Source organism: Centropristis striata, chromosome 20 (genome assembly GCF_030273125.1).
Source record: "Centropristis striata isolate RG_2023a ecotype Rhode Island chromosome 20, C.striata_1.0, whole genome shotgun sequence".
Taxonomy (NCBI): domain Eukaryota; kingdom Metazoa; phylum Chordata; class Actinopteri; order Perciformes; family Serranidae; genus Centropristis; species Centropristis striata.
Window position 1 is genome coordinate 24,436,783 of NC_081536.1, and position 21,478 is coordinate 24,458,260.

Consider the following 21,478-nt stretch of genomic DNA (forward strand, 5'->3'; position numbering starts at 1 on the left):
TAATAAACAAATTCTCAAAAAAAAAAAAAAACATAAGACATTTTGCGGAACTGTCTGATGGGATTTTGTTTCCGTCCGTCCGAAATTATTTGACACACAGCTAAAGCTGTCGGTTAGCCTGGCACGGAGCAGGCTAGTTTAGCCATAGATATATATAAGAAAGTATATATATATATATATATATATATATATATATATAATCACGAGTCACATAAGCAGCATTAATGGTATGGATCTCTCTCTTAAATTAGCGAAGCTTAATAAAATAAGGCAGGAGCCTTTATCCGTCTCGATAGAATACGCCGCCCTCAGCAAAACCAACCTTCCTACGTCATCAAAAAGAGCCGTTGTTTAGACACACGCACACATGAAACCGTTTTGGTAAAGTTGTTATAGAAAGAAAACTAATAGCGTTCACGGCATCATAGCGGCATCCTGCTCCTGCTGCTACAGGGAAGATTACACTTTCCCTTAAGTCTAAAACTTGATACAAGTCCCGCTGGAAGCTGTTGTTTTTTTGTGAACTACAGGAAGCAAAAGCAGAACTTCACAATGTGCCAGGTGGATGAAGACTACCACAATCAGCTGCATCAAGCGGAGGTGCCCAGGTATGTTAGAGCATCAGCATGTATTTGTTTTATTATAAACTTGCGGATGCGTTGTATCATTGAGATCAACACCATGTTCAATTCGTTCCCATTTTGTGCATCTCATATGTACGCAACAGGCCAAAAGTTTGGAAGCAACTTAAATGTTCTGTTTACAATGGCTTTCTTAAAAACCAGTATGGATTTTTGGATGTGTTTACTACATGATCAGACTTTACTTTCATTGAATTGAACCATTTTCCTCAGTTTACCTTTAGGTATACATTGATGTTACCAGACTATTGCTGAATAAATGTTAAGAAAAGAAAATACGTTTTTGGGTTGAGAAGAGTCATATGTGGTAACTGCAGGTGAGTTAGCTTTGGTCATTTGATTAAATGCTGTTTTTAAGAAGTCAGTGCAGTACTCGCATACTATGTGTATTATGTACTACGTATTCCATATGTTGTATTGCATTACATTCTGGGCTCACTGCATTTGGGTAGTCAGCTTTTTTCTGTAAAAAACAGAAATCAGTGGAACAGCGTGCAAACGATGAGGAGATGCAGCTCCATCATCACTTCAACAATCAACTTAAAATGTCTGCCGAAAGCTGCTTTTCTATGCATTCACTGACCTCCTGTTTTATCTTTAATCTATGATTTAACAAGCATATTTTGTTATGTGCTGTTGTGTAGCTTTGTGTTACATGTACTGTGTTTTTAGTATTTGCTGTTTGTTGTTTCTTTGTGAATTAGCCTGAAGCTACAATCTGTCATCAAATGGCAACAGTTATGTTTTAAATTAAAATTTAAAATATCAACTAAGGCAGGTGCTGCATTCTTACAGCCCACAATCCTAAAAAAAAAAGTTGTTTATTAATACTTGGCATATGTACTAAAAAATTGGTTATAGAAAAAGGACTGGTATACTGGTATAGTGTAGCTGTTGTGGCATTCTTGTAGCAGGTGTAAATGACAATAAATGTGTAATTTGTCTGTTTTTCCTCAATTGATTAGTGTTTCTAAGAAATGTGTGAAATGCAAAGAGGCTGCTGCAGCTGTGGTCATCAGAGCAGGAGATACATACTGCAGGTAAGACATGCAGTGCTCAGCCCTGTTTTACTGCTGTCTATTACAATTGTTGCTGGCTGACCAGCAGTAAACAAGCCAAGTAAAAAAAACTCTAGTTGTGTACATTCTGCATGATGTCCACAACACTAATTCTATCAGTACAACAACAGAGGGAGGCCACACTCACCACTCTGATGCTCCCACTTAGTCTTTTAGCACTGCAACTGTTTTCATCCAGTAATTATTACCAGTCACCTGTACTATCAGAAAAACACACAGATTTCTTATTAAAATATGATCAAATAAAATTAACAACCTATCTCTATAGAATCGAATTTACAGTTCTAATATGACTCTTTAGTTGTGAGCAGTCCATATATTGAACATGTCCTATAACTGATGTACTTATTTATTTATTTACAGTAGAGCTTTATTTTGAACTGGAGGCATGGCTAGGAGAAATCCTCTTAAAATGTTTACATAGTAAGAGAAGACCTGTACTGCCTAATACTGACTTTGCTCAAATCCTTTCTCTGTCTGTGTTAGGGACTGTTTCAAGGAATACTTCATTCATAAATTCAGAGCCATGCTGGGCAAAAACAGGGTGATATTCCCTGGAGAGAAGGTAAAACCTTTGACTTATTTGTATAATAACTCTATTTAACAATAACTTGTGTTTTCTCCTGATACAACATGAGAAAACCCACTTGACTGCAATTAATTTTCTGAATTTGTTATACACACAGGATAATTAAGATTATATAAGGGTGTGATGCATAGTTTGTGTTCTCTGTTTGTAGGTGATGCTGGCTGTATCTGGAGGTCCTTCTTCCTGCTCAATGCTCAGTCAAGTCCAAGAGGTTTATGTGTTGTTTTATTTATTATGATTATTCTTTTATTCCTTTTCCCTAAAGCGAGTTTATAAAATTATTCAGGCTAATCATAGTTCAAGCTCAGTTACCATGGCAATGTATACTGAGGAAACTAACCTGGTCCAAGGGTTCATTGAGCACCAGAGCTGCAAAATAATGTTCTGTCTAACTTTGATCTTTTGGCCTGTAATTACTTTTTCAGCCAAGACCACTGAGCAAGTATTATTTTTTGGGGGGGATCTTAGTTGTCCCTGTAGATTTATTAATATTAACATTAGTTTTTAATAATTATGAAATATGTTGAATAAGTCTAAAAACACCCCAAAAGTCACACAGGCTTCCAATAAACATGCAGCCACAATGACTGGAGGAGACAATTGTAAAAAAAAAAAAAAAAAATATATATATATATATATATATATATATATATATATATATATATATATATATATATATATATATATAATATATATAAAAAAAGAATCAATGGCTTAAGTCAGTAGGAGAGTATTGTTCTAAACTCAAATGTCATCATGGAGAACTCAGTCCAGTCTCCTACCCACTGGATAAGTGGATGATTTTCACTAATAAATCCTGGCCCTGTTGCCCTCAATGATTTAATAGATGCTTAAATGTATATTTCTAACCTATAGAGATTCTGTATGATGCTGTGCATTCAGTATTATGTTGTTTCCTTTGTCTTGATTAATGCAAGTGAAACCTTTTCTTCCTTCAAGGGTTTGAGTCAGAATGCTCACAAGAAGTTGAGATTCTTACCTGGCATTGTCTTCATTGACGGTAAATACAATTTTGAGTGTAACAATTTTCTTGTGTGTCATGAGGACTTTCTGAAACGATTCTGTATAAAGCCTTTTATAAAGATTGTGTGTGTTTGCTCCCAGAGGGTGGTGCTGTAGGTCAGTCTGTGGAGGAGAGGGAGCGCACATTGGCTGAGCTGAAGGCTGTGTTCAAAGCCACTGGTTTCCCTTACCACATGGTGCCTCTGGAACAGGTCAGTGTGGAGGCATCAGCACTGCTGAACCTCAGAGGTCTCTTACACAATGTAACATGAAATGCACTACATTCAAGGGGACAAGCACCCCTTTCAGACATGCACTTTGTTCAGTATGTCGGTAAACACCACGTCAGTACACCGGCATTCTATACTGAACCTGTAACTCTTCATCACAGTATATGTCTTTTTTTAATTGCAAAACAAGATAAAACATTACCAGAACAACGCAGGGAAGACAAGAACAGTGAAGACTGGCCATTTGGAAAGGGTTATGCTGATTTGATGATGTTGAACTTTTGGAATGTGTTGCAACAATGTTTTCCATTTGTATCCAAGTGTATATTATTTTGTGTTAAGTCTGAATTGAGTGCTGCCACATTGACAAGGCTAAAAAGGCTAGAACAGAGCAGAAGTATTATTGAAGGTGTCCTCCAACCTTCTCTCAGGTTCTGGACCTTCCTAGTTCAGTTGTGGTGACGGGTCCTTCACCTTCAGAGCGACCTGCCAGCGCCTACAAAGAAGCTGTGGATCATTTCATTGAGAGCAACTGTAGAAGCTGTTTGACACCACTTGAACCGGAGGAAACATCACTAGCCGATTTCCAGTCCCACACACAGTTACTGCAGCAGCTGATTGGCTCTGCTAAAACCCTGACAGCCAGAGAAGACATGTTAAACACATTAAGGTGAGGCAGTAACTTACTAGGTTTAAGTTTAACCAAAGATGTTCACTGGAGATAAAATTTTGTCAAGTTGTCTGATGAAATAAATTGAAACTCAAACATTGAATCTGATTTATTTTACTTCCTGTTCTTCAGATGGCCCTTGTAGCCATTTTCTAAGTGGTGTGTTATTCCAATTGGAATATAATTTGCTCCCTCTTAAAATGAAATACATGGTTGATACCAAGTGCTGGAATACAAATTGGGTACCATGAGAGAACAGTGCTGTGAAAAAATATAGTATACATTTGACATTTGCCTTACCAATGACAATCATGATGAAAAACACATTATGTCTGAAAGTCCAGCCTGTCATTTTAGATTTTCTCACCCCACTGTGCCTTCTGTTTAAAGGCAGCATCTGTTGGTGCACACAGCTCGGACTAAAGGCTACAGTAAACTGATGCTAGGAGACAACTGCACCAGACTAGCTGTTAAATTGCTCGCCAATATATCACTGGGCAGAGGAGCACAGTTGGCTCAGGACACGGTATGTACTTGTGTGTGGTGATGATGATAAACCATGAGGGAAGAGCTCTGCATTTACTGTAATATCCCATTCAGTGTACAAATCCAGATTCATATTCCCCTTTCCTTTGTTTGATAGTGTTTCAGATGATAATCGATGTGTAATCTGAAGTAATGGTGTGTGTGTGTGTGTGTGTGTGTGTGTGTGTGTGTGTGTGTGTGTGTGTGTGTGTGTGTGTGTGTGTGTGTGTGTGTGTGTGTGTGTGTGTGTGTGTGTGTGTGTGTGTGTGTGTGTGTGTGTGTGTGTGTGTGTGTAGGGTTTTGCAGACTCCCGGTATGGTGACATAGTGTTGGTGAGGCCAATGAGGGACTACTCCGCTAAAGAAATCACTTACTACAACCGTATTTTCAACGTGCCCTCTGTTTTAATACCAAGCCTGGACAGCAAGGTAAGATCTGACTCTCTGTCACAATTAAACAGAAATGTAAAAAAAAAAAAAAAAAAGACAGAACTTGCTAATGCTACCGATTATCCCTGCCTCATATTTAAGAGAGCATTGAAGAGAAGCTGTTTCTCTCCCTCTCCACCAGACAAGGCATCCACATGATCAGCAGTGTTGTTTTTATTCTTGTTTCTTCTTCTTGTTCTATGCTGATGTCTTTTTGTGGATGGAGGTCTGGTCAAGGTCAAGGTCAAGGTCATTTTTATTTATAGAGCACTTTATATACAACCAAGGTTGACCAAAGTGCTTTACATAACTGAATCACAACAAAAAATCCAATGCAATACAAGATACATAATTGAATAACAATAAACTCACAAAATAAAAAGAAAAGACAATTTAATCTAATAATATATGAGATGAGATGTACAATACAGCACACAGAAACAACTTTCTTCTCACGCAGGTTCAAACGCCTGGGAGAAAAAATGAGTTTTAAGAGAAGATTTAAAATTGTCCAATGTCTTTGACGACCGGATATGCAGCGGTAAACTGTTCCACAGCTTCGGGGCAGCCACTGCAAAAGAGCGATCGCCTTTTGTTTTCAGCCTGCATTTAGGCTCATCCAGGTAGGACTCATTTGCAGACCTCAGAGCTCTGGTCGGTCTGTGAACCTGTATCAGTTCGGTCAAATATGCTGGAGCCAATCCGTTTAAAATTTTAAAAACAAACACCAGGATTTTAAAATCTATTCTGAAACGGACAGGAAGCCAGTGTAGAGAGGCCAGAACTGGGGATATGTGTTCCCGTTTCTTTGTGCCTGTTAAAAGACACGCTGCAGCATTCTGTAAGAGTTGTAGGCGTCGCAATGAGCGCTGGTCTAGACCTACATACAGCGAGTTGCAAAAATCCAGCTTTGTAGAGATAAAAGCATGAATAACCTTCTCCAGGTCACTAGGAGAGAGGTACAGTTTTACCTTGGCCAGAAGTCGCAGCTGGAAAAAGGCACTTTTGACCACATAGCCGATTTGCTTATCTAGTTTAAAATCACTGTCGAAAGTGACACCAAGGCTCTTAATGACAGAGCACTTTTTTGAACCCAGGGAGGGGGGCAGAGCATCAGCACAGTTGCTGTAATGTTTGTGACGCCCAAACACAATGACCTCTGTCTTGCTGTCATTCAGATTTAGGAAGCTGAGGCTCATCCAAGTCTTGATGTCAGTTATGCAGTCAAGTAAAGATTGTACAGAGTCTTCACAATTCGTTTGCATGGGGAGATAAATCTGAACATCATCAGCGTAACAATGAAAAGACACATTATGTTTGCGGAGAATGGAACCAAGGGGCAACATGTACAGTGTGAACAGTAAAGGGCCTAGAATGGACCCTTGAGGCACCCCACAAGTAAGAGGGGTCACACTAGAAGAGAAATCTCCCAAATGCACGGAGAAGCTCCTATCGGTAAGGTAGGACTGGAGCAACATGAGGGCAGCACCCTTGATACCAACATGATGCTCCAAGCGTGAGAGCAGGGTCCTGTGATCTACCGTGTCAAATGCAGCGGTTAAATCTAATGTCACCATGATGGCAGCACATCCAGAATCAACAGTTAAAATAAGATCATTAAAAACTCTTAACTCTCTTATTCTGTACTATGACGAGTGGTTCAGTTTTCATGGCTTTGTATCTAATTTAGTTTCCTCTTCATAGTTTAGTTAAGGGGGGAAGTTCAGGGTCTGCTGGCGGCCTCCCTTTTTGGCCAGACCTTCTGTCCCCCATGATTTTGGTTAATTTCTGGTAGTTTATTTAATTTAGCTCCTGAAAAAAATAATGATTTTCTTCATTCTCGGGTTGGTTTCCTTTCTTATTTGTTATGGTCACAAGGTGGAGTTAAAATGTCTTATTTGTTGTGGCTGTAATAGGCAGTGTACATAAGTCAGGACTTCATGAACCTAACCTTTTTAAAGCAATAAGCCTCAAACCAATAACTCCATACCACTTCTGAAAAATGCCGCTTGCAGCTATCTTTAAGCATTATTGTTGTGCTATCTGTGTAGGTTATGCTTGTAGGTTTTGCCACCACTAAGTTGAATGATAGTTTTGCTCAACACAGACACAGGATCTTGCATGCAACGTCACCATTCCCTTTCTAACCTTTGAATTTGCTTTTCCAACACCGACATACACCTTTGAAGAGGAATTCAAAGTCCATAGCACACAGCCCTTTGTTCTGAACCCTACACCTCAACATGTGTTGAAGACCGAACAAAGACCTCCCTCTGGCCACCAACTTTGTTAGGCTTCCCATGTCTGAAGCCATGTGGGCATTTTGATAACTCAGGCGGTGGCCTTTGCCTTTGCAGCCCCCCCCCCCCCCCCCCCCCTTTCACACACACATACTCACACTCTCTCTCTCTCTCACATACCCACACTGTAAATAGTCTGCTTCCATTGGACATTGTGGAGCAAAGTAAAGCACAACAAAACACACAGTGTGTGTGTGTGTGTCTTTGTCTTGGAGAACAAAAGTATGTGTAAAGCAAGACAACATCCAACTTTAAGTAGTGTAACAAAGCCTAATACAATGAATTGCACAGCTATCAGCAATAACAACACACATTAAACCAAACCATCAAGTAAACTTAACCCTCTGGGCCCACTTTATTTTACTACCCTTTTGAGCCCTTAGGGCCGAAAATGTCCACCTCCAAAAAAATGCTATAAAAACTTTACAGATTAATATTTTTTTCTACTTTTTTCTGCATAAATCTCTTAAACAACTTCTGTCCTGCTCAAAACTATTAAACATTCAAAGATTTTGAGGATTTTAACCCTTTAAATGCCAATTTGATTGCATGATGTCACTGATGTTTTATATGAAAAAAACAGAAAAATGTAGTTATTTTTCATATAATATTTTTTTTTTGGCTGGGGCATTGGTTTTTATCACAGCCTTGGATATGTCAAAGATTAAGAACAAAATTGATTTTGATGCATTTTTAGTTTTTGTGTAGTGTCAGATTTAAAATGTAATACCCTTTCAGGCCGTGTGGGCTGAAAATGTCCACCTCCAAAAAAATGCTATAAAAACTTTACAGATTAATATTTTTTTCTACTTTTCTGCATAAACCTCTTAAAGAACTTCTGCCCTGCTCAAAACTACCAAACATTCAAAGATTTTGAGGATTTTAACCCTTTTAAATGCCAGTTTGATTGCACAATGTCACTGTTTTTCAAAGAAAAACACCAACAAATTTAGTTATTTTCCATATAATAAATAATTTTTGGCTTTTTATCACAGCCTTGGGTAGGTCAAAGATTAAGAACAAAATTGATTTTGATGCATTTTTAGTTTTTGTGTAGTGTCAGATTTAAAATGAAAAAAACCCTTTTTGGCCACTTGATGGCAGACATGTCCACTTCTAAATAACGCTTTAAAATATTACTGATATATAATTTTTTCCAACTTTTTGGGATTAAATCTTTCAATCAACTTCAGTCCTGATAAAAATCAAATATTCAATTATTTTCAGGATTTTAACCCTTTAAATGCCAGTTTGATTCCATGATGTCACTGTTTTTCAAAGAAAAAACACAAAAATTGAGTTATTTTTCATATAATAAATAATTTTTGGCTGGGGCATTTATTTTTTATCACAGCCTTGGATATGTCAAAGATTAGCAACAAAATTGCTTTTGATGCATTTATAGTTTTTTTGTGTAGTGTCAGATTTAAAAATGTACTACCCTTTTATGGCAGACATCTCCACTTCCAAAAACACTATAAAACTATTACTGATATATATTTTTTCAACTTTTTTGGGTTAAATCTTTTGATCAACTTCAGTCCTCATCAAAACCATCAAATATTGCATAATCATCAGGATTTTAACCCTTAAAATGCCAGTTTGACTACATTATGCTAATATTTCTTATGAGGCAGATTTGCTGTGTTTTGTTAGGTGTGTGTGTGTGTGTGTGTGTGTGTGTGTGTGTGTATTATATTAGCATAATGTAGTCAAACTGGCATTTTAAGGGTTAAATTCCTGATGATTATTTAATATTTGATCGTTTTGATTAGGACAGAAGTCGATCAAAAGATTTAACCCAAAAAAGTTGGAAAAAATATATATCAGTAAGAGTTTTATAGTGTTTTTGGAAGTGGAGATGTCTGCCATAAAAGGTTAGTACATTTTATATCTGACACTACACAAATAACTATAAATGCATCAAAATCAATTTTGTTGCTAATCTTTGACATATCCAAGGCTGTGATAAAAAATAAATGCCCCAGCCAAAAATTATTTATTGTATGGAAAATTACTCAATTTTGTGTGTTTTTTATTTGAAAAACAGTGACATCATGGAATCAAGCTGGCATTTAAAGGGTTAAAATCCTGAAAATAATTGAATATTTGATGGTTTTTATCAGGACTGAAGTTGATCAAAAGATTTAACCCCAAAAAGTTGGAAAAACATATATTTCAGTAATATTTTAAAGCGTTATTTAGAAGTGGACATGTCTGCTATCAAGTGGCCAAAAAGGGGTTTTTACATTTTAAATCTGACACTACACAAAAACTAAAAATGCATCAAAATCAATTTTGTTCTTAATCTTTGACCTACCCAAGGCTGTGATAAAAACCAATGCCCCAGCCAAAAATTATCTATTTTTTTATTTTTATTATTATTTTTGTGTTTTTTCTTTGAAAAACAGTGACATTGTGCAATCAAACTGGCATTTAAAGGGTTAAAATTCTCAAAATATTAGAATGTTTGGTAGTTTTGAGCAGGGCAGAAGTTGTTTTAGAGGTTTATGCAGAAAAAAGTAGAAAAAAAGATTAATCTGTAAAGTTTTTATAGCATTTTTTTGGAGGTGGACATTTTCAGCCCGAAAGGGTAATAAGCTTGTACACAGTGTATTATAGAGCCATTAGAAAAAATTAAATTAGAATTTCAAAATATATCAAGAAAGAAATCCTTCTTCCAAAAATCATGTCATTTGCAGTATCACAGCCAAAATTATTGCCAAAAATAAAGTGAAAAATTTCTGAAATGGCTGAAAAATGTCCTTAGTGGGCCCAGAGGGTTAAACCTTGTGCTTAGCCTTTTGCTTGTTTCTATTATAGCTATCGCCTAGTACATTACCAGACCATCACTTAAGAGGATTGTGAAGAAAGGCACAGAAAAAGGTGGAAGAGTTGGTTTACTTTTTTTTACTCTGTTGGCTCCTGTTGCATTTGAAGCAGTTGAGAGACCTTCTGTTGTGGTCTCTAGGCTGACTTGTAGTAAAATTGTCTTCACTAACCAAAATCTTGATGCCTTGGTGCGGCTATTTTAGCAAGATTACTTTAAATTTCCTAAATATTTGAGACTAATAGACTATATTTTAAATAACTCCCACTTTACACAGAAGGGTTTCTCCACTTTTGCTTAATTAAAAAGGTGTGTTATTACTGTGGCCATCTATCAATCATGGGGTCCAAGAAGTCATTCTCTGCTATGTGATCCTTTAGGTTGTTCGTCCAATCATATGCTTTAAGACCGGCCTGGATCTAGCTATAGCTGCCCCAAATCTTCACATTTCCTCCTAGATTGAAATTCTTAAACTCAGCTCGGAACAGTTTATTTAAAAAATATTGAAATGTTGGTATTATGTGGCACCCAGTGGGCCTTTATAATATTAACGTAAATAATGTCCCTGTTAGGGCATAAACAAGTCTGTTGGTGAATCCATAAAGTGACTGTTGTGTTCAATGTGTGAATCGTATTTCCCACAGACAACAGAAAAGTCCAGCATCCAGCATCTGACGGAGAGCTTTGTCACCAAACTGCAGGCGGACTTCCCTTCTACTGTCAGCACCATCTATAGGTCAGTAGGAAAATACAAATATGTGCATAAGCATGCATGCTGCAGAAATTGGTTGTTAGAGCTTTAACACATCCATTATCATTGGATAATGGATGCTGGGCATTTTGGAAATAGTATATGCATACTTGCATGTATAGTATATGCTTTTTCTAATTATAAGCAAGCCAGCATTTTCCAAACTAACTTTGGAAGCACCCCATGAAGTCCTAAAAACTTGCTGTGTGTGCTGTAGGACCAGTGAGAAGCTGCAGACAGCATGTAAGAGCTCCTCCACAGCTGACCCCTGTGACAGATGTCTGCTCTGTATGTGTACCCTGGACATTGCTGTTGGTGAGTGTTAAATTGCTAGCTTATTGACAGGTTCCAGAAATCTGTTAACTTTATTAGCATAACTATATTCATCGTAAGCAACTTCACTCATGAGCTCACAGTTTAGGAGTACAGGAGACAGGAAACTGTTCAACAGAGCTACAATGACAGCATCATACAAATAATACATATGTAAGTACCCAGCATACTATCAACATAAAAGCTCAAAACAACATGTGCATGTAAGAACCAAAACTTTAAGTCTGTGTCTCCAGCTCTATGTACTTTTTTAGCTTCTACCTGAATCTCTGTTTTAGAGTTTAGTTACCTCCTGTGGTTCTGGCTGTACTGTCACATATCTGCTATTTACTACTGTTCACTGTTTTCTCTCATAGATTTGTTTCTACAGCATCAAATCAAACTGTGATAGAGAAAGTTAGCACAGCTTCAGTACTGATGTGTAAAACTGAAAAATGTCTTCCTTTCTGAAAAGCCATTTATTCAGCTTCCACAAAACATTCTCATTCATTCATTCAGCTGTATCATTCATGGTTAGCAGATACCATATTGACTCTGTCATATTTTCAAATGGCTTCCTGGAAAATTCCAGTTCATTTTCTTCCTCCCCCTGTCCTGAGGTCTATGATCATGACTTTGTTAGCATTTTCCGATGTTGGCTCAGTTGGTAGAGCGGTTAGCCACTGATCGAAAGGTTGGTTCAATCCTTGACCATGGCGGCCTACATGTCAGCATATCCTTGAGCAAGATACTGAATCCCAAATTGCACCCGATGATTATGTTATATGAATGAATTCCTGATGGTAGCAGGTGGCACCGTTTAGGGTAGCCTCTGCCAACAGTGTTTGAATGTGTGTGTGTGTGTGTGTGTGTGTATATATGTATATGTATGTATGTATGTATGTATGTGTATATATATATATATATATATATATACACACACACACACAAATATGAGCATACTTTACTTTTATTTTACTTATTTTACACATGAAAGAAGGCCTTAATGTGTATGTCTTCTTTCCCTCTCTGCCTTTGTTTCCTTTTTTTTTGTTTTCTTTTTACAGAGAGTGCTTCAGCCTTTAATGCTACACTGATCTCAGAGCAGCTCTCCCAGACTAACCTTTCAGGAGCTACCAGTGCTTCGATCCCAAAACAACTCCCAGGTGTAGTATACTGTTAGTTAATAAATATGTTTCATCCCCACTCATTCCTTTGAGATGTGGTTATTGTGTCTCCATGGCACGGTGTCATCATCTCGAGTCATCTTTCCAATAGCATATGAAAACAGTAAGACAGGTTAACATTAAGGTGAGGCCAGGCTGGTTGATTATAAAATGTAATAAGAATTACACAGTTGTGTTACATTTCAGAACAGTGTCTATAGTGGCATAGCTAAGAAGTTGGTATGTGGCCCTGGGCAGAAACCTCCAGCTGAAGTCACATGGTTTACCAGGGAGGGAAAATAAGTTTACACCAGTAAGAACAGTTAAATACCAGTTAATCCACCTCATCAGTGTTGATATCAGTTTCCTGTGTTTTCATTAAAGCTTCCCACTGGGAAGCTTCAACTGGACCATGCTGCTCCTCTGGTGGAGGAGAGAACTGTGGGAAAACAGCGAGTGTTGGAGGCTGCTGTTTGCCTGCCAAGTAAGTGTTAAGTGACTTATGATTTTAATCTAATCAGGCCTCACACTGTCACTTAACATGCATGCAGAGTAAAAGCAAATTACAAACACATAATTGCAAATGGGCACTGCGATCTTGATTCCTTTTGAGCTTCTGTCTGTCTTTATTCAAGAGAATAAAATGGTTAACAGTGGCCAACAAAGAGCCATTTGAGGCAGAGGACAGTTTTTCTCTGTTGGGTCCATCAGGGCAGAATGTTACAGTACTAATCTCTGCATGTTGTATGATCATGTCTTTGTCTTCATTGGTTATTGATTAAAACTACTCTAGTCACATCTTAACTCTCTGTTGGCAGACTGATGCTTCCTTAAACAGAATAGTCTTATGAGGCTGTACCTCAGGCACTTACACATTCATTATCTCCTCTTGTGTGTGTCTCCCCTTTATAGATGGATAGATAGATAGATGTACTTTATTTATCCCAAGCTGGGAAATTACAGTGTAGCAGCAGCATTACACACAGAGACAATAACAACACAATTAAATAATTAAATAAAAAGAACAACCTAGGCATACTCCAAGCAATAAAATATAAAAATACAATAAAATACAATAAAATACAAAGTAAAAATACAAATAAAGTGTCTAAAGAAGGAGTATGTATGTTGGTGCTATGAAACAAATAAGGTGCAATGAACAGTGTGCATAAAAAACACATAAAGTGCATAACGACGGTATGTAATGAACCAGGCTATTATTTGTTATTGTACAGTGTGATGGCATGTGGAAGGAAAGATTTTTTGTATCTGTCCCTATGACAGCGGAGCTGGAGCAGCCTGTGAGAGAAGGTGCTCCGCTGTCTTTCTACTGTGTGATGGAGAGGGTGCTGATCATTGTCCATGATGGCCAGCAGTTTGTTTAGTTTTCTCCTCTCCACCACAGTCCCAAAAGTCTCCAGCCTGAGACCAAGTACAGAGCCAGCCTTCTTGATAATTTTATCAAGTCTGTTGGTGTCGCTGGCTCTGATGCTGCTGCCCCAACACACAGCAGCAAAGAATATGGCGCTGGCAACAACAGACTGGTAAAAGATCTCCAACATCTTGCAGCACACATTGAAGGATCTCAGCTTCCTCAGGAAATAGAGTCTGCTCATCCCCTTCTTGTACACAGCCTCTGTGTTAGATTTCCAGTCCAGTCTGTTGCCGATCACCACTCCGAGGTATTTGTAGTCCTCCACCTCCTCCACCACCTCCCCCCTGATCTGTAGTGGCTGTGGAAGCATCTTCTTCCTCCTGAAGTCGATCACCATCTCTCTGGTCTTGGTGACGTTCAGCTTCAGGTGATTCTGTTCGGACCACTCTACAAATCTGTCCACCAGTGTCCTGTACTCACCCTCCTCTCCCTCTCTTATACACCCGACAACAGCTGAGTCATCAGAAAACTTCTGCAGGTGACATGACTCAGAGTTGTACTGAAAGTCAGTGGTGTATAAGGTGAAGAGGAAGGGAGAAAGCACAGTTCCCTGCGGAGCTCCTGTATCACTGACCACCACATCAGACAGGACACTGCCCAGACGGACAAACTGTGGCCTGCCTGTCAGGTAGTCAGTAATCCAGGAGATCCTTTAGTCGTCGACACCCATCCCCCGCAGCTTCTCACCCAACAGCAGAGGTTGAATGGTGTTGAAAGCACTGGAGAAATCAAAGAATGTGATCCTCACAGTGCTTCCTCCACCATCCAGATGCATATGGGCTCGTTGCAGCAGGTAGATGACAGCATCGTCGACTCCTAAATGGGGCTGGTAGGCAAATTGCAAGGGGTCCAGAAACGTCCTCACCTGTGGCCTCAGCTGGGCCAAGACCAGTCTCTCCAGGACCTTCATCACATGAGATGTGAGGGCGACAGGTCTGTAGTCTGCTGGGTCAGATGGTCTCGACTTCTTGGGGACTGGGACCAAGCAGGAGGTCTTCCACAGCAGCGGGACTTTCTGCTGACTCAGACTCAGGTTGTACAGGTGTCCTAGTACAGGAGACAGCTGGCTGGCGCAGGTCTTCAGGATCCTGGGTGCGATACCATCAGGACCTGCAGCTTTACGCTGATGGAGTCTTTCCAACTGCCTCTTTACCTGGCCTGTAGTCACCGCTGAGGGGGGGTTGGTGCAGATGTCATCAGTGTAGGAGGAGGAGGTGGGGGAGAAGGAGAGGGGGCAGATGGAGAAGTGCTGCACTGGAGAATGCTGGGGGGAGGGTAGAGCCATTCGGGACAGTGTGGATGTGTGGGGGGCAGGGGGTGTAGAAGGGGTGGCAGGCGGTGAGCTAAACCTGTTAAAAAAGTTGTTATACTGGTTTGCTCTGTCCAGGCTCCCTGACATCTGCCTGTCCTTCCCCTTCATCCCTGTGATGTGTTTCATTCCTGTCCACACATCCCTCACACTGTTCTGTTGGAGTTTGGCCTCCAGCTTCCTCCTGTAGGTGTCCTTACATGTCCTCAGCATCTCCCTGAGTTCGTGCTGCACTCTCCTCTGCTCCTCTCTTCAGAAGTGCCTTCAGGTCACTGGTAATCCAGGGCTTGTTGTTGGAGAAGCAGCGTACGGTCCGGGCTGGCATGGTGGTGTCCTCACAGAATTTAATGTACTCTGTGATGCAGTCAGTCATATTGTCAATGTCCTCCCCATATGGCTCACAGAGTACATCCCAGTCTGTCGACCCAAAGCAGTCCTGCAGTGCCTCAGAGGCCTCGTGTGTCCACCTCCTCACCGTCCTGGTGTGCACAGGCTGCCCTTTCACAAGAGGAACATACTTTGGGGTCAACATGACCAAGTTGTGGTCCGACCTGCCGGGGGGGGGTGTTGTCTCATATGACTTCACAGGCCACTGCTGCATTAGCTGATGGGGGGATGTAAACAGCGATAAACATGGTGGACGTGAACTCCCTCGGCAAATAATACGGGCGCATTCCCACCGCCAGCAGTTCAATGTCCGCGGTACAGAGCCGTTCCTTCACCCTGACATGTCCAGGGTTGCACCACCTCTCACTCACATAAAGTGCAAGTCCGCCACCTTTCTTTTTCCCACTTTTGGAACAGCCTCTGTCACCTCGAACCAAACTGTAGCCAGGAACATCCACGCTGCTATCCGGGATATGTGAGTGTAGCCAAGTTTCACTGAAGCAAAAAACGCTACACTCACGGTATTCCCTCTGGGTCCTCACCAGCGCTGCAAGCTCGTCCGTCTTATTTCCCAAAGACCTCACGTTTCCCCATTATAATTGCCGGGACTGCTGGCTTATGTTTCCTCCTTCTCTCCCTCCGCAAGGCTCCAGACCTGCAACCCCGGCGTCTCCTCTGCAACTCCTGCGGGACCGCAAGTCTGTCTCCGGGCAGCAGTAGAGGCTCACACAGCGCAATCAGCTGTTCGCGCGTGTAAACAATGCCCTCATAACTACCGGCGAGGTTCTCTGTTACAAATAGAGTAGAAATTGTTAGAAAAATTGCATGAGGAAACCTTGAAAATTGATAATCTATCACCGACACAAAAAATCTGTCACCAACAGAAAAAACCTCACCATTTTTCTGCGCATTCTTTGATGGGGAAATGAAGAGCTGGAGAACGTCCAAGTTTCTCAGTTTAACAAAAGTTTTATTACAATACGTCAAAAAATGTGCACTTTACAGAGATCTCCGGGTTCAAAATTAACTCATGTCCCTGAATACAAACAGACGTGTTTCAGTTCGTGAAGTCTGACCCACGACTCCCTCCCTGGAACCCATTAAAATACTAACATTTGTTTACAAAACATGCTGGTCGATTTCTTCCAGGAAGTCCCGCCTTCTTGATCCGCTCATTCGCCAGTCTTCTTTCATACCGTCACACATCAGGCCACCTGGGCAATACAATCACTGCTGCCCATAACAAAGCCTTGTGGCCTGCTAACAAACTTGTTAGCACAAACATTTTTCCTTGTTATGACTTACAGAGATTCTCACACGGGATTTTCATTCGGCCTTCTGTGGTCTCCCCTCTCCAGACACACATACACACACACACACTCACAAACGCACATACACACACAGCAAAAACTATCTATCAATATATCTGGATGTCATTCTTTGTGATTTATAGAATCTTAATCAGTTTAAGCAAATGGAATATATGTAATTAAAGTAATCATAGTTTTCTACATCAATATTAACACACAAACACAATCAATGTATCAAATCATATTGTCTGACTTAATATAAATGCATAGAGATATTTATTACAGTCAAAGTTTGACCTTTGATAGTGTTAGAAAAATTGCATGAGGAAACCTTGAAAATTGATAATCTGTCACCGACAGAAAAAATCTGTCACCAACAGAAAAAACCTCACCATTTTTCTGCGCATTCTTTGATGGGGAAATGAAGAGCTGGAGAACGTCCAAGTTTCTCAGTTTAACAAAAGTTTTATTACAATACGTCAAAAAATGTGCACTTTACAGAGATCTCCGGGTTCAAAATTAACTCATGTCCCTGAATACAAACAGACGTGTTTCAGTTCGTGAAGTCTGAACCACGACTCCCTCCCTGGAACCCATTAAAATACTAACATTTGTTTACAAAACATGCTGGTCCATTTCTTCCAGGAAGTCCCGCCTTCTTTATCCGCTCATTCGCCAGTTTTAATGCATACAACGGCACGTCATGCCACCTGGTTGCTTGCTGCCGAAACCAGGCCTTGCCTTGGCCTACTAACAAACTTGTTAGCACAAACATTTTTCCTTGTTATGACTTACAGAGATTCTCTCACGGGATTTTCACTTGGCCTTCTGTGTTCTCCCCTCTCCAGACACACATACACACACTCACAAATGCACATACACACACAGTAAAAACTGTGCATCAATATATCTGGATGTCATTCTTTGTGATTTATAGAATCTTAATCAGTTTAAGCAAATGGAATATATGTAATTAAAGTAATCATAGTTTTCTACATCAATATTAACACACAAACACAATCAATGTATCAAATCATATTGTCTGACTTAATATAAATGCATAGAGATATTTATTACAGTCAAGGTTTGACCTTTGATAGTGACCTGCGTCACTCACAGAGAACAGAGACAGAAGCAGAAATAAAGCATAAAATAATTTACCAATATAGAAAATAATCAATTATTTTAACAATTGTGACCTGCGTCACTCACAGAGAACAGAGACAGACCACAGAGAAGCAGAAATAAAGCATAAAACCATTTACCAATATAGAAAATAATCAATTATTTTAACAAAATACAGTAGAAAAAGTAACAGATGTAGTAGATAAAAAACAACAACAAAAGGAATAAAAACCAACAAATAGACAAAATTTACAAGACACTACGGGAACTGCGGCTACAGGCTGCCACCTGGAGCGGCGCCAGAGACGAATGATGAATTATGTTATATACATCTAGTTCTTATAACTGAGTGTTCTAGCAATAGCAATTTAAAATGCTCTACTTAAATTGCTTTATCAATTCTACTCTCTATTCCAAGTTAAGTCAGTCTCACGTGTGTTTAATAACAGGGTTCCAGAGACATCTGATCTGAGGAGCCTGTTGTGTTACAGCTGTCAGCTGACCGTCAAAGACATGGTGAGTGACACCATTTGCAGGAATATACTGAATTGTTGTCATGATTTTCCAAAACAGGGTAAACTGTATTTGTTGTTAATCACTTAATCCAAAACCAAAATGGATCATGACCTTACAGATTTGATTTAAAAAAAAGTTGAAAATAATCAGCTTTGTCTTATATTGCCTGTTGTCCCATGTTTTTCAAAGATGCATTAAAATAAGAACATACACATTTTGGTCTTTCTTTTGTTTTAATGCTGCAGGTGTTCTCTGTCCTCTTTATCAGTTATCAGTTATCAGTTATCCTCTATCAGTTATCAGTTATCCTCTTTATCTTTTTCAGTTGACAGTGGAAATCCTACCGCAGTACATCCTGTCAGAGGCTCAGAGGAGGCAGAGGAGGTGAGGAGAAAATTAGTTCAGTTAACACATCACTTCACTTTTGAAATTGCTGCTAAATCAGTTTTGAAACAAAAACTGTTCATTTGTGACGTTCAGTGGTCTTGTCAGCCTAGTATGAATACTACTAGACATCTTCTATGTGCTAAACTGTTGCAGTCGATCACCCAAATCAACATGAAACATTACAATAAAATGTAAACGGAGAATAAGAGCAGAAACTTGAATCATAAACCGTCAGGACAAAAAAGATCACAATACTGAAATTGTGTTGTGTTCTGCAGGTCCCAGATGAAAGAGGAGATCAGTGAGTTCCTGCTGGATGATGCTGACGAAGGCGATTAGAGGGAAAAGTGAAGCTTAATTGTAGCAGCACTCCGATTGGTCTTCCTTCTTAACTATGGCACTTCTAGAGTCATGTCGACAAAAACACTCTTTTTCCATGCGATCGACGAGACATGACAACTTTTTTGTCTTTTAAAATGTTTACTTAAGAACAACAAAGTAAATTACAAGTCTGACGCATGGTCAAAAGACTGTAAGCAACATACTCTAAGCATTGCATGAATTACAATGAAATTATCATAATTCATTTTTTAACTGTTTTACTAAAATTATTATTGCTGAACTGGCCCTTATTGGCCCTTACATGATGTTTACCTTTCAGTAGTCCACCTTAAATATATGGACAACACATTTATGCTAATTTCCACGTGCAGGGACATGTATAGAATTTTTTTCAAAAGCAGCCATTATACAGTATGTATTTCTTTATCTGTGTGGGCTGCATTTTTTCTAACATTACAGACACGATATTGGATAGTTAACATTTTAGGAACTGGTCATAATAAAGTATCTATTTTTACTGCTACCCATGCACAGTTTTCCTTATTAACTACGGTAATTATCTTGTCAATTAGGCATTGAAAAGCTGGGACAAAAGTGATGTTCAAAGTGTAAAGCATGGTAATGCTGATTCTGAGAGAGAACACTGACTCACAGCCATAAGTTTATTGCTGACAACATCTTCTTTAGGTCAGAATGTTTAAAAAAAAAAAAAAAAAAGAGGAACGCACACATATTTATAAAGGTAGCACCAATAGGCTTACAGGCTCTGTAGTGGCATGTGTGACATCATCTGCAAAACCCGAAGGTGATAAAAATAACACAATAAACAATTCAGTACAGTTATATATACATAAGGAATAATGGAGAAGTACAGAAAAATACAATGATCTCCAACTTGAAAAAGTAATTTTCAAATACTATCAGAGCATAAAACCACAAACAATGGGGGGCATGCCATAGACCTTTTTTTTGGGCTTAACAGGGTCATGGTCTAAAAACAAATCAAAAACTATTATGAACTTCATTATTGCACACCCATTGGCATATATTTTATAGAATAGTCCTGAGTTTGGATGGCGTTTCTGTGCTCTTTGGGTCTACAATTGCCAGACCACATGGCCAGTTAATTGAGTAGATTATATTCTTATTGGAACAAGAAATGGTCCCTTTTAATTTTCAAGTTTTTCCGGTTATGAGGTGGGGATATCCTTTTATACCCAGTCATGTTACTGACATGTTGCCAATTTACCTAATTAGTTGACAAAAGCTCCTCCAGTTGTTTTTAATTTGTGCCAATGACTTTTCCGGCCTTTTGTTGCCCTTGTCCCAACTTTTTTAAGATGTGTTGCTGCCATCAAATTCAAAATTATAGTATTGTCTTGAAATGGTAAAATGTCTCAGTTTCAACATTTCATATGTTGTTTATGTTCTATTGGGAATAAAGTATGGGTTTATGAGATTTACAAATCATTGCCTTCTGTTTTTATTTACATTTAACACTGCGTCTCAACTTTTTAGAATTTGGGTTTGTTCATTGTATCTGATTATTATTATTCAAATACCTTATAACCAAAGTCAAGAGACACACTTTACACAAGGCCATACAAAGACAAAGGAGGGGCTCTCCACAGCCCCGCGAAGCTGCTCTTGAAGCCGAGCTGGAGGCAGGTGCGGCAGGTGATTGAACGCCAGACCAATCGAGCGGACAGAGGGCGGAGCCAGGGGAACACTCGGTCCTGCTACCGGCATTCGATGGAGGCATTACCCAGCGGGGATTCCCTCTGACGGAGGCCGTGACGCTGCTGCGGTCCTGAGGCACAAACAAAGCAAAACCAAAACACACACAACGTACCCCAAGGACGTAACACCACCCCCCCCATCCCCCACCCACATAAATGTAAACCTGTAGGGTTTATTACAATACAATATAACTCTTTGATATTACATCGGCAACTACATTTACATAATAACCAATAATATAATAGCCTATAATAATGTACCTTTCAAAGTGCCGATCGGACCACAGGAGCGCAAGTGTCTCCTTTTCAATAGTCGAATACTTGAGTTGGTGTTTGGTGAACTTGCAAGAAAAACAGCTAACCGGCTGCAGCACTAGCATCAAC

The 21,478-nt window shown here is 39.4% G+C and overlaps 1 protein-coding gene across 1 annotated transcript; it reads left to right on the top strand.

The window, feature by feature from the left end:
* Window positions 1-202: 202 nt before the first annotated feature.
* Window positions 203-19,878, top strand: ctu2 (cytosolic thiouridylase subunit 2 homolog (S. pombe)). The gene is made up of 16 exons (XM_059359057.1): window positions 203-608; window positions 1,607-1,681; window positions 2,207-2,285; window positions 2,461-2,520; window positions 3,270-3,330; window positions 3,435-3,544; window positions 3,994-4,232; window positions 4,623-4,758; window positions 5,054-5,185; window positions 10,960-11,051; window positions 11,284-11,381; window positions 12,446-12,544; window positions 12,929-13,028; window positions 18,560-18,626; window positions 18,952-19,010; window positions 19,292-19,878. Exons 1-16 carry the CDS (start codon window positions 553-555, stop codon window positions 19,350-19,352), a joined length of 1,524 nt encoding a protein of 507 aa, XP_059215040.1. The 5' UTR covers window positions 203-552; the 3' UTR covers window positions 19,353-19,878.
* The last annotated feature ends 1,600 nt before the right edge of the window (window positions 19,879-21,478 follow it).

Coding starts and splice junctions, on each gene's coding strand:
- ctu2 (XM_059359057.1), top strand. CDS start 553: ATGTGCCAGGTGGATGAAGACTACCACAATCAGCTGCATCAAGCGGAG. Junction 4,233..4,622: donor GACATGTTAAACACATTAAG/GTGAGGCAGTAA, acceptor TTCTGTTTAAAG/GCAGCATCTGTTGGTGCACA. Junction 4,759..5,053: donor CACAGTTGGCTCAGGACACG/GTATGTACTTGT, acceptor GTGTGTGTGTAG/GGTTTTGCAGACTCCCGGTA.